This window comes from Pleurodeles waltl, chromosome 10 (assembly GCF_031143425.1).
Source record: "Pleurodeles waltl isolate 20211129_DDA chromosome 10, aPleWal1.hap1.20221129, whole genome shotgun sequence".
In the NCBI taxonomy this organism is placed as follows: domain Eukaryota; kingdom Metazoa; phylum Chordata; class Amphibia; order Caudata; family Salamandridae; genus Pleurodeles; species Pleurodeles waltl.
Genome location: NC_090449.1, coordinates 314,938,578 through 314,951,805, shown reverse-complemented (window position 1 = coordinate 314,951,805; position 13,228 = coordinate 314,938,578). Strand labels below are relative to the sequence as shown.

The 13,228-nt window shown below is 47.2% G+C and overlaps 1 protein-coding gene across 4 annotated transcripts in view; it reads left to right on the top strand.

Moving 5' to 3' along the window:
* The window catches only part of TEDC2 (tubulin epsilon and delta complex 2), a 327,490-nt gene that overhangs the window by 37,375 nt on the left and 276,887 nt on the right, over positions 1-13,228 (top strand). For all 4 annotated transcript variants that reach the window (XM_069210499.1, XM_069210500.1, XM_069210496.1 and 1 more), the window contains exon 2: positions 1,094-1,152. In XM_069210499.1, the coding sequence (XP_069066600.1) occupies positions 1,127-1,152 (26 nt within the window). In that variant the 5' untranslated portion in view covers positions 1,094-1,126. The remainder of the gene's footprint in view (positions 1-1,093; positions 1,153-13,228) is intronic.

The window sequence follows — 13,228 nt, the reverse complement described above, 5'->3', positions numbered from 1 at the left end:
ATCTTTCTCAGCGTCTTCGCAAACAAGCTACTTTTTCAGTGGGCCAGTGGTGGTCCTCGTATCGGACCTGTGCTCCATTGTGGTTGGCCTGAACTTTCAGATTTGGCCCGGCCTAGGTCAACCACATAGCCCCGGTTGGTGTTGTATGTTTTTGGGCACTACATTTCAGTTTATTATTTTAAAATAACCATATCACAAGTTCTGGGTATCAGATTTTTTTTGTTTCGGTCTTGTTATTTTCATTAAATTCAGCTCTAATTTTCGAACCAGGTGTGGTATCTTCTTTGTGGTGTTTTCACTGTATTACTGTTTGAAGTGTTGCATAAATACTTAACACAACGCATCTTAAGTTAAGCTTGACTGCTCTGTGTGAGCACTGGTTAATTTAGGGAGTGTTTGTGTCTTACTCTGACAAGGATTGTGGTCCTGCTTGGGTTGATCAGAAACCCATTTTCTTTCGATTACTTGAGCTGGCAAATCGGCTAAAGCTACCAAAGTCAGACCTATAAATGGTATCAAAGTTAGTTACAAGAATGCGAATGGCCATTTCCTTCCCAATCCATATTTACCACCAATACTATAAAAAGAAGGCCTCATTTAATTTGGTCTTAATACATCAACCTGCCAATCTGAAACTATGGTTGGATCTGTTCACATAGATTCAAGATGAATAGTATGCCCTATGAATATTAACACTAAAAATGTAACATTAAAATGGGCATTGACCTCTTCATTTTATATGGCCTGCCAGCATCTCCCTTGGGCAATCATTTTAGTTGGTGGCATTTTGGTGGTTTCACTCTTCGTACTTCGACGGTAGCATTGACATGATACAGCAGAGACTGTATTATTATATAGTTCTACGTTGATGAGTTAATAGGGAAAAAAACTCCGTATAGTAGTACAACCTCGTCCATCACCGAAAGATTGTTTTCTTAATTCTGCTTTCTGCTTTATTTGTAGGGCACCTATTCATATCGCTAGCAAGGGCCCTGCAAGTAATTGGTTCAATTGCAATTGCACACGCTGGGCGTCTGCACAAATGTATGCCTTATGTTAATACATTTACTGTGTACTTTACATTTCTTTGCAGATCTGGAGGCCACAACCTTCTTGTAGATACCCGATGTTGCCTGCAAGCTGCTCACAAAGGTATGTCTTTGTGTTTGAATCTCTGATATGTGGGGGAAAAAAGCCTATAGAAATGTCCAGCTTAACTGAGTGTAACCGAGAAAATGTTCTTTTTTTTTTTGTTTTGTTTTTTTTCTTCTTCCAAACAAGGTTTTATTTAAATTTTCTGTAAGTAGCACAGTACATAAAATGAAACGGATAAATGCATCTGTACTTTGATCATACATAAACAGTACATCGCCCTTATTAACAGCTTGCAAGTAGCATATACGCGCAGTGTCACAGGCTATCACCGTTGATTTGTTGCGAGCAAAGAACAGTCAGGATTAATGAACCGTAGTCATACCTAAACTGAGTAAATGTTCTATTATGTTAAAAAGTAATACAGAGCATTATCTGCATCTACTGTCTTGTGGTGGTGCAATATTCTGCTGTACTGGCCAGGGTATTTAGCAGTGCTCTAATATTTGTATGGTATGGTGGAGGCTGGCCAATTGTCGCGCATCACATAAGACACTAAAGCAAGTTAGGCGTATGCCTCCTTCTCCACAGACGAGTGGTTGAGTAATCCATTCTGTCTGCAGAATTAACATATGTGACAAGTAATCTGCCATGGCAGCTTGGCACTGTGGACCTTCCTCTATGGGCATCTTTCCTTAAATTGTGCCACCATGAACCGAGAAGCTGTTTCAGGAATAAAATGTTAGACTAGTGGACAACTGCAAGTTATCGATTGCAAAGAAATAACAACACTACAGCATTATGTCACTTTTTTCCTTGTGATAAAGTGTCATGCAGACTGTATCCCTACCAAACATCACACAAAGGCACACTTCCTTTTGGAATCCATCAAACAAATGACATCTTCATGCCAGTAGTGCCAGACCTGAAGTAGCTGCCACTGGATAAGACAGGATGCCTGTTCAATTGATTGCACTTCAGGGGTGACACTAATTATTTTGAAATGTATACTTAAGTTTATAGAAAAACAAATATATCGTACAAGGTGCAAAAATGACAACAATGCCCTGAGCGCAGACAGGCGATGCAACATCCAAATGCACACTGTGCAAGTACATGAAGACATCAGAAATTGCGCCCAATGTGTCATGCCGAAGAGAAGAGTCAGAAATCCGCACCAGAGGATGGCAACAAGCTTCCGCTCTGTTCAGAGGGAGGGTGTTGGGAGTATTAGACAGAGCAGACGCCTATGTTTGGAGATAGGTGCTGAGCAGTTGCCACATATCCTTAGGGCGAGATGTCAGCAGCTGAAGAGAGGCATGCAATTCACTGGTAGTATCACAGTATGTAAGATCCAGCAACCATGCATCCTTTGTGGGACAAGTACTGCTACCCCAGTGTAGGGCGATCAGGCGGTTTGCAAATGGCAGCGCAATGGTGACAACTCACAGATTAGATTGTGAAAGCAGCTTAACATAGCCAAGCAAAGCTGGAAGAGGATCAGGGGCCATCTCTAGGCCCACCATAAGAAGCGGAGTGAATACCCTCCCAGTACGTGAGCATGTTAGGGCATGTCCATGACAAGTGTATGAAGTCTGCAAAGCCAGCCCCGCACTTAGGGCATCGATGGGATCACGTGGGGTCTAGTTTAGCAAGTGATTACTAGGTGGTGTAGGTGCAGTGTAGGAATTTAAAGTGCAGCAACCTACGACGGTAGTTGTTGGACACCAACTTCGTCTGCGGCAGCAGTAGTACCAGACATTATCCTGTAAGGGGTGGCCAATGTCCCTCTCCCAGGCCACCCTAGACCTCTCCGGGCCGCTAGGTCTAAGCTGTAGTGAGGAGTGATAGAGCCGAGAAATTAAATGTGTGCAGGTAGGGGAAGAAATGAGCAAAGTTAGAGGTGGAAGTCCCTGGGTTCTGCAGGGTATGTATGCAATGCAGCACATAATGTAGTGTAGAGTCTATGCAAAATGAATCTCTCCAGATGGAAAGACTGATGTCCCTCCATAACTTCAGCCTTGAATCAGAGAGTGGCGTTCGTAAACAAGTCCCCGATCGTATGGGAACGTCGGAGCTGGTCCGCTCTGACGCTACTGTTCGAGTGTGGATGCTTTGGAGTCCCAGAGTTCCTCCTGTATTACTTAGTGGCACAGGCACATTTATGTCCGACCGGCCAAAACTAAGCGTGTGAGTTGGCCCTGCAGAGTAGCGAAAATGCGATTGGTAAGAGCAATGGGACTATTAAGAAACAAATACAAAAAACGGGGGAGAACTACCATTTTATTATAGCCACACGACCAGCAGGCGACACAGGTTAGGTGATCCATCTCTCAGTCTGAGTAGTACGTTTTTCAACTGCTGGGCCATAAATGCACTGTGTGACTTCGGAGCCACGTCTATGGAGGTGGACTCCGAGGTATTTAGTAGTATCTTCATCCCAAGGGAATATGGGAGGGGCAGGACGTGGTAGCATCAGGCAGGGGGATGAGCTCGAACATGCCCCATTAATAGACAGGCTGGAAAAAAGGCCGAAAGGGATCACCTCCTCAATCAACCGGACAAGACTGGCGTCCTGGTCAAGAACAAACAAGAGGATGACATCTGCATAGAGGAAGGCAAGAAGCGGACCGTGACAGAAGTGGGGTCCCGGTTGCAAGTGACACTCTTGGAAGTGACGAACAAGGGGATCCATGCAAAGAATAAACAAACGGGGGTAAATGATGCATCCCTGACGAGTACCACAGGTATGTGTAAAGGGCTCTGAGATTGCCCCATTGACCCGAATCTGGGCTGAATGGGACTTATATAGTAATGCCACCAAGTCTCGGAAGCCCCAAGGTATACTAAGCTTCTGTAGTACAGCAAATAAAAACAGCCACTCTAAGAAATAGAACACCTTCTTGGTGTCCAACAAAACCGCAGCAGCTGGGAGTTCTCAGCTATCTGGTTAGGAACAGCAAAGACACTGTGCAGATTGGTGGAAGCAGATCAGCAGGGTACGAGCCTGATTCGTGACAACACTATCCAGCAGCAAAGATAGGCGTGTAGCAAGAATCTTGGCCAAGATCTTAATATCATGATTAAGTAGGCATGATGGGCGGTATGATGCGAAATGTTGAGGTGGCTTTCAAGGTTTAAAAAGGACTATAATTACAGTTTCACGCATTGGAGGGAGAGCCTCTGATCAAGGGATTCCACATAGATCTCAAGCAGGTTTGGAATAAGGATTTCTTTATATGCATTATAGAAAGCAACTGTAAACTATTTGTTCCAGGCGCCTTAGAGCTACCAAGTGAGTTGATTGCATGAGAAACCTCATCCACAGTTATGGGAGAGGCCAAGAAGTGCTGCTGACCAGCCTCGAGCCACACCATGGTAACCTCGGCCAAATAGGCCGCAAGCTCAGTGGGAGTTGGGTTGGTCCCTGTAGAGTAAAAAGGTTGATAATAAGTCCTAAATGTGGATAGAATGATAGGGGAATCCTGGGCCATGGCCCCGTCCCCTGTCTGGAGGGAGGTAACAAAAGTTGACTGATATGAAGGGTGCAATAGTCGGGCCAGCGTACAGCCTAGCCTCGCCTCCCTCCCCATTGCGGCATGCCGTAGCATATTTACCAAATATAACACTTCCCGGTCAGCGGCTGCACAAAAGTCCTTCCGTCAGAAGGCCCTGATCAGAGGAGTCGGAAGTTGGCGACAACATCGTTGATCCAGTACCTGCAGCTTCCCTTCCATGCACTCGAGCTCCCCTTCAATAGAGCGGAGCACCCCCGCATGCTTAGCAATGCACATCTCTTATGTACGCCTTGAATGTTTCCCAAAGGGTAGCGTGTGATTTAACAGTGCTGGCATTAAGAGTCAAATACTCGGAAATGGCGTTGCACAGTTCAGAGCACAACACTGCATCATGCAGCGCATTTGCGGGGAAGCGCTATGAGTAGAGTGATGGGGACTGGGTCGGGACGCGCAGAGTTGCCAACATTGGGGAGTGGTCAGACGATGTGCGGGGAAGATGCAAAATTTCTGTAACCCAGAGGAACAGGGCTGGAGAGACATACCAGTGATCGATGCAAGACCTTACATTATGAGGGCTAGAATAAAAGGTGTAGGCATTAGTGGGGTGGGGGGGGGTTTGTGAGCACGACAGGCCACTGTAAGATGAAAAATGTCCATCAGCGCACGTAATGCTTTCACCAAACGGGGTTTCGTTATGTATCTATGTATCTATGTATGTATGTATGTATATGGGCATTTATATAGCGCGTTCCGGCCTTGGCATCGAAGCGCTCGAGGACATAAAGGATAAGAAGACGATTGAGAGCCTAAAGCCCTACCGAGGAAACAGCCAAGTTTTCACCCTCTTCCTAAACATCGAGAAATTCTGTTCTTTCCTGATATCAAGCGGTAAACCATTCCAATATCTGGCAGCCGCCACTGTGAACGCTTTATCTCCCCACCTAACTCTGCGCGTCCTACAGACCTGGATGAGGAAAGTCTTAGGACTCCGATCTTAGGACTAGTCCTGGACGATACCACCGGAGTCTGTTCACCAGGTGTTCCGCACCATCCCCATATAGTGCTTTAAAAGTAAGGCAGAGAGATTTAAAAATAATCCTCTTGCCCACCGGAAGCCAATGAAGACACTTTAAGCTCAAGGAAGCCGACGCTAAACGTGGAAGTGCCAGAATCATACGAGCTGCATTATTCTGAATTAGTTGCAGTTTCCTCAGAGTGCACTCATCAATATCCAATAACAACGAGTTGCAATAATCCACTCTGGACATGATTAATGCTAACATAACCGTGATTCTTTCCTCCTGCTTCAAGAACGGTAACATTTTCCTCAGGATTTTACAGGGTCCAATAGCAAGACTTAACTAAGGCATTAACCTGCGGTTTAAAGCTTAATACTTCATCAAAGATCACTCCTAGATTTCTAGTCGCACCGCACAGGATCGGTAATTGCCCACATTCATCCGGCCACCATCGCGGACCCCACAGATCCTTACTGCAACCATACAAGACAATCTCCGTCTTGTTGGTATTAAGCTTAAGCCAATTCTGTCTCATCCACTGATTGATATCCTTCATGCAGCTATTAAACTGCTCTGCCACTTCCTCCCAGTTGCTCCTGGACACTGGAATGATAAGCTGGGTGTCATCAGCATAGGAGGATGGAGTAAAGCCATATGATCGAATAAGTCTTACCAGGGGTGCCACATAGACATAAAAAAGCGTAGGACTCAACTCCGAGCCCTGTGGAACCCCACATGGCAAATGGAAGGAAGGAGCTTTAAATCCCTCCCAGCTCACAATGTTAGATCTGTCACTTAAAAAGGACTCCAAGATATTAAGTGCTGCATGTCTTATTCCAGCATTATAAAGGCGAGATATCAGGCGAGATGGTATCGAATGCCGCAGAAAGATCCAATAGCACAAGAACTGCGCCCTGCCCCTCATCCAGAAGTTTCCGGATGGAGTCAGATGTTAGTAACGCTGATTCTGTGCTATGAGCCCTTCTGAAACCATGTTGGGACTGAGCAAAGCCTCCAGCCTGATTAAGAAACTTGGACAGTTCATAATTAATGTTTTTTTCAAATATCTTAGCCAATGTCGGTAGCAGGGAAATGGGTTGCAGATTGCTTAAGTCAAAGGCAGTTTGATCGGCCTTCTTTCTAAGGGGAATTACGGTGGCCTGCTTCCATGAAAAAGGGTAGACCCCTGAGGATATCACATCCATAAAAATGGTGGCTAGTTTTGGAGCCGCCAAATCATGAATCATCTGCAAAATGCTGGGTGGGCAGGGATCCATAGGTGAACCCGATTTAATCCCCATAAGGATTTCTTTAATCCTGTCCGGCCGCAGCGGGGGGAAGCAAGTAAGCAGCGGGGTATCCTGATTTGGCAAATCCATGGCGGTAATCCAGGGATCCATCAAGGGGAAATCTGTATGTATTTGCCGAATTTTAGTTTAAAAATACTCTGCCATTTGATTGCAAGTTGCCTGAGAGTTCGGAGAGGTGGTGGGCGGAACAGGAGGCGTGATAAGCGAGCGAACTACCTTAAATAGATCTTTGGGCGCATTAGGTGCATTTTTAATCTTAGTAGAAAAAATATATGTTTTAGCCTCAAAACAGGCTACCTTATATAGTTTTAAAACACTTCTTAATTAATCCTTCTCTGTTTCATTACGGTCAAGCTTCCATCGTCTTTCTTGTTGACGGTACTTCCTCTGGAGCACCTTCAAATCACTTTTAAACCAAGGCCAACTAGTTTTCTTGGGTCTACCCTCCGGCTTTATTAGCGCCGGGGCCAATTTATTCATGGCAAGGGCTAAACCTGAATTGAAAACTTCCAGGGCAGGCAAATGAGGATTCCCTACAGCCTCTCAACCTTCCTTTAGCGCCGGGCCCAGCTGAGACTCTGTAATTTGATTCCATAATCTCAATGATTTATTACCTGATTTTATCTGTTGGTTAGGCGACCCCTTCATACTTTTGAACAAGAGAAGGTGGTGATCAGTCCAAGCCAAGGGAATATTGGACACAGACACCAAATCCTCTGGGCGAGCAAAAATCCCATCAAGGATTTGTCCTGCCTGATGAGTAGCCAAGGTGACTGAGAGAATCCAATCAAAAGACGCCATCAAGTTCACCAGCTCTCTGACATAGGGAAGCTGAACATTATCAAAGTGTAGATTAAAATCACCCAGAATAATACAGTTAGATGCCGCAATCACTGGTTCAATAAGACAGGGCCAATCTAGCAAAAACAAAGCAGCAGAGCCTGGAGGTCTATATATCAAAAGGCCCTCAATCAGAGTGTAATTATTCTGGTGAATTTTAAAATACAAGCCCTCACAAGACTTATGAGGGGAAATGGCTGGTTCCCATTGGCAGGACAGAGTAGACCTGCAAATAATGGCCAGCCCTCCTCCCATGCCTGTTGGTCTATCCAGTCTGAAGAAGTAGTAACCCCTAGGAGAAGCTTTGATGAAATCCGGATTAGAATCTGCCTTGGCCCATGATTCAGTTATAAAAAGGCAGTCCACTTTATTTGAGATAATCATTTCCGCAATTTCGGTCTTATGTTTTACCAGTGACCGCGCATTTATCAATGCGTAGACAACAGGTTTGATTACCTCCAGCCTCTTGGGTAGAATCAAACCCGAATCTTCTAGTGTCAAGACTGGCTGGGGGAACATCAGGGCCCAACCACAATCCCTACAAGCCCGCTGAAAAATCTGCCCTGAATATAGCAGAAGCACATGTTTGCACAGATTAGCCCGAAGCGCGGGTCCTGAGTAATAAATACGCCTAGAGATACTCGTGCCCCGAGCAGACCCCCGTCCTCGACCGTGCGCGGACGGGTGCAGACGGGCTTGCCTTAGGCGCGCCCGCTTCATTGCCGGAGTTATGGCCCCTTCCCTCTACCCACCCGCCCCCATGTGACAGGCAGCACTAGACTGCTAACTGTTGCTTAATTCCCAGAAAAGGCACGTTAATGGAGGGCGGGCGGGCTCTAACAGGCCCGAACCCGACCTCGGAATAAAAACAAATAAATGAACGAAGTGCAAATTTTAAAACAGATCTAAAGCAGATATAAAAACCAATCTAAAAATACATTTAAAAAAAACATTTACAAAGAAGTGGCAAATTCGTTAAAAGGCAGTGCAGCCGAGGACTCACATTTATGCCTCGCTGCGCGCCCGCTTCATCGCCGGAGTTATGGCCCCTTCCCACTACCCATGCCCCCCACGTGACAGGCAGCACTAGACTGCTAACCTGTTGCTTAATTCCCAGAAAAGGCACCTTAATGGAGGACGGGCGGGCTCTAACAGGCCCGAACCCGACCTCGGAATAAAAACAATTAAATGAACGAAGTGCAAATTTTAAAACAGATCTAAAGCAGATATAAAAAACGATCTTAAAAATACATTAAAAAAATACATTTACAAAGAAGTGGCAAATTCGTTAAAAGGCAGTGCAGCCGAGGTCTCACATTTATGCCTCGTTATGCAGGAGGAGCTGTGGAATCTTGGTGCAGTTGACATGTAAGGTTAAAATTGCCACCTAATAAGATGTGTGCAGTTTGGAAGCAACCCACTTGCATCAGCAGATTATGGGAAAAAGTCAGGTGAATCGGCGTTAGGTGCGTAAACATTTATCAATAGTAATGGGAGCTCAAACAGGGTCCCCTGCACAATCGGATACTGATCCTCCAGGTCAGACAGCGATTTGTGGTACACAAATGGCAAACTTTTATGGATTAGGATGCACACTCCCCTAGATTATGAACTGTAGTGAGGGAAATTGTGACTCCCACCCCACTGCGCAGCAAAAGAGCAAGTTGCACGGGCGCTAGAGAAGTGTTCTGCAGGAAATCAAGTTTATTTGCCATGTTTATTCAGATATGTGAGAACCTGTAAACCCTTCCTAGGGTTATTGAGTCCCCTAATGTTCCACGTAGTGAGTGTGATGTCAACTGCAAGGGTAATCGGGGTGTTAAGCCATGCATGCAGCATTGGATCAGCAATAAACAAATGATAGGCATGGCGTCCAGCAACACGTGTGATAGGAAAACTAAGAAACATTGCAACATTATACTGAACAGTAACTGAAACACCCTCTATCTCCCCCACCCACGACCGAATCCAAAAGTCCAGCAAATTCTCCTAATCCCATAAAAGAGAAAAAGAAAAACCAAACCACACCAGAACATGGAGTACACCTTGTGGAGGTGGCAACGCTCCATCAAAGAGGGGAGCTGGCCGCTTAAGAGTAGATCAGACAGAGAATTAGCATTGTAATGCAATCCAGCCTACACATCAATATTGAGTTTCAAATGTATATAGCACCACAGAGAGGGTGGCCCAACTTCTGCTGCTGGCAAAAAAGTGATGCTGGAGTGTCGATGAAGTGGCGTTTGCCTTTTGGATCAACGCGCAGCTGTGCTGGGTACAGCATGCTGTAAAGTAGTTTTCACATCAGCGAATTTGCGCAGGGCATCCTGAACCAAAGGCGTGAAGTCCGAGTACAGTGATAATGTCATGCCTTGTATCTGTAGAGAGGCCATGTCGCGAGCCAGCCTAAGAGCAGCGTCGCAATCCTGATAGTTGAAGAGGCATGCAATGATTGGGTGGAGGGAAGTCCCAGGGGCCGGCCAAGGGGGCCAGAGAGCGGTGTGCCCGTTCCACAGCAAAGGAGGGGCCAGATGCATCACTGCCAAACAAACCGGTGAGGATCTGCTCTGCATATTTGCTCATGGGGCCAGTGTTGGTAGACTCAGCAACCCCCACAATGTGAAAGTTTCTGATGGATACAACTACCTGTGGATTCCTCACCTTATGAATTCGATCTTTGGGCCAGCATCCGACGGAAAGTCTTCTTCCTAGCTGTCTACGTCGACGAGGACGTCATAATGGCACGGCTCCGCGTGACTCCGTCTGACGTCAGTGTGCCAATAAGAGGTCCCCATCGGCGTACTAACGTCAGTTTTCCTTTTTCCGTGCATTCGACTTCAACGGTTTTCTTCCTGGCCCGTTGGTTACTGTAGCGATCTCTTGAAGTTACAATGTCGCCTCCGAAGAAGTCCGGTTTTAAGCCGTGTAGGGATTGCGGGGTCGGATGTCAGTGACCGACCCCCATTCGGATTGTATTTGGTGTTTGAGCTCTGAGCATGATGTGGAAGGCTGTTCTTCGTGCCAGAGCATGAATCCGAAAGCTCTGAAGGAACGAGAAGCGAAGCTCTTCTTGGCCAAGGCAAAGAAGAAGGAACACAAGAAGGTTTCTTCCCATGCTTCTCCCAAAAAACATAAGAAGCGTCGTCGTCATGACTCTCGGCGCCGTCATAACTCTCAGCGCCGTTCGGATCGGAGCCGATCGAGGAGTCGGTCGAGGTTGAGGTCTCGTTCGTCACGGCGCCAGAAAACGTGGGAGATGAGTCCTACGGTCACGCCTCAGCCAGAGAGTCCGAGGTTGTCACCGGCGCCTTCAGTCTATGAGGTCACTCAAGGTAGTCCTCGTTTCTCACTGGTGCCGAGGGATCCTGATGTTCCCCAGACGTCTACACAGCAGTACCCAGCGTTCCCGACTCCAGGGACGGATCCGGCCGCATTTTTGAATGCAATGTATGCTGTGTTTCAAGCCATGGCCCCTGCTGGTGCACCGCGGGTCCCACGGTACCATTGGCATTCAATTTGGGCTCGCTGGCTTCGTACAGGGCTGCTCCATTCATGCCCTTCTGCCCTTCAGAGCCTGGTGGTCTCGCGCCAGGGGTTTCCCCTGGCAGGAGTCCTTCGCCTGGGACTGTGGATCCGTCCGCTTCTCATCCGACTCCTTCTCCGCGCCATCCGGCGTCATTGGTGTCCTCATCCAGACCGGCTCCATCTCCCTCTTCACATTCGGCGTCGAGGAGGTCATCTGCCGAATCCGGGAGCCTTCCAGAACCAACTCAAGGTCTGAGATCATCGGCGTCGATGGAGTCCTTGTCAACGCCGGCTCTGGAAACTCATTTAAGATCACGCAGGAAGGCGTTGAGGCTTTTGGAAGAAGAGGAATACAGAGGGCTTGAGGAAGGTGAGATAGAGCCTCTGATGATTTCCAAGGACTTGCCACTGCAAGTGGTTTGGATACTTCCCCGGAGTGGGGCATTGCTTCTCCGGGGGAGTTTACTGAGGAGGCCTCCTCTTTCCATGCTGTGGTGAGGAAGGCGGCTGACTATCTGGATTTGCCTTTGTCCTCGGCAGAAGTCAAGACTAACCTGCTCAGAGATTGTTCATCCTTCTTCCTCCAGTGCTGACCCCTTGTTGCCTTTTAATGAGGCGTTGACTGAGCCTATTATGGACCTGTGAAAAAAAGCCGGTGACATCTCCGGCGGTGAACAGGGCAGTGGCGAGAAGGCATAGGAGTGCCCCAGGAGATCCATCATTTCTATCTTGCCACCCGACTCCGGTGAGTTTGGTGGTTCAGGCATCATGTTCTGCTAAATCTGCCCCCGGTACATTCCCTGGTGTTCCAAAAGACAGAGAATCCAAGAGGATGGATCAATCCTCGAAGAAAATTTTCTCTTCTTGCAGCATGGCCCTGAAAGCTACCAATTCCACTTGTGTGCTAGGAAGATACATTCATGCCCTGATGGACTCTGCGAAGGAGATGGCAAAAGATCTGCCACAGGAAGTGCGAAAATCTTTTGGGGCCCTTTTCTTGGATGCGCAAGCGGCTGCACAGCAGGTTATTCAATCTGGCCTGGATACTACGGATTCTATAGCCAGGGCCATGGGAACATCGGTGGCTACGAGAAGGCATGCCTGGCTAAGGTCTTCGGGTTTCTCGTCGGAAGTACAATCCACTTTAATGGACCTTCCATTTGATGGGGAAAAGCTGTTTGGGGACGGCAGATTCTGCCCTTGAACGGTTTAAGGACTGTCTGGCTACAGCTAAGTCTCTGGGTTTGCAGACCCCTTCTGCTACATTGTACAGGCCTTTTCGTAGGTTTCGAGGGTTTGCTAGAGGTTCTGCCTTTCGTAGGTCTCAATCTTATGCCCAACAACCTGCCAACCCGCCCTATCGTGCCTTCAGAGGGTGAGGTAGGGGCAGGGCTAGAGGTCCAGCCCAGCAGCTCTCTTCTTCTTCATCCTCCTCGGTTGGACAGCAGCAGAAGCAGCCCTAGTTTTCCCCACTTTATCAGTCACACTTCTCCTGTAGGAGGAAGATTGAGTCTTTTTCTGCAGCAATGGAGGTCAATTACAACAGACTCGTGGGCGCTAGGAATTGTGGAAAAGGGCTATGCTCTCCCCTTTCAGGAGTTTCCTCCTCCCTTCCCTGCCCGTCCCTCCTTTTGTTCAGAAGAACATCTTCTGTTGTTGCAACAGGAGGTTGTAGTCATGTTGGCAAAGGGCGCTATAGAGTTGGTACCGTTGCAGGAAAGGGGTCAGGGGTGTTATTCAAGGTATTTCCTTATTCCCAAAGTGGACGGTCGTCTAAGGCCGATCCTAGACTTGAGGATTTTGAATTTGTTCCTCAGGCAGGAGAAATAAAAAATGCTGACCCTAGCGCAGGTGTTGTTGGCGTTGAACGAAGGAGCCTGGATGGTGTCTGTCGACTTGCAGGACGCGTATTTTCATGTTCCCATAG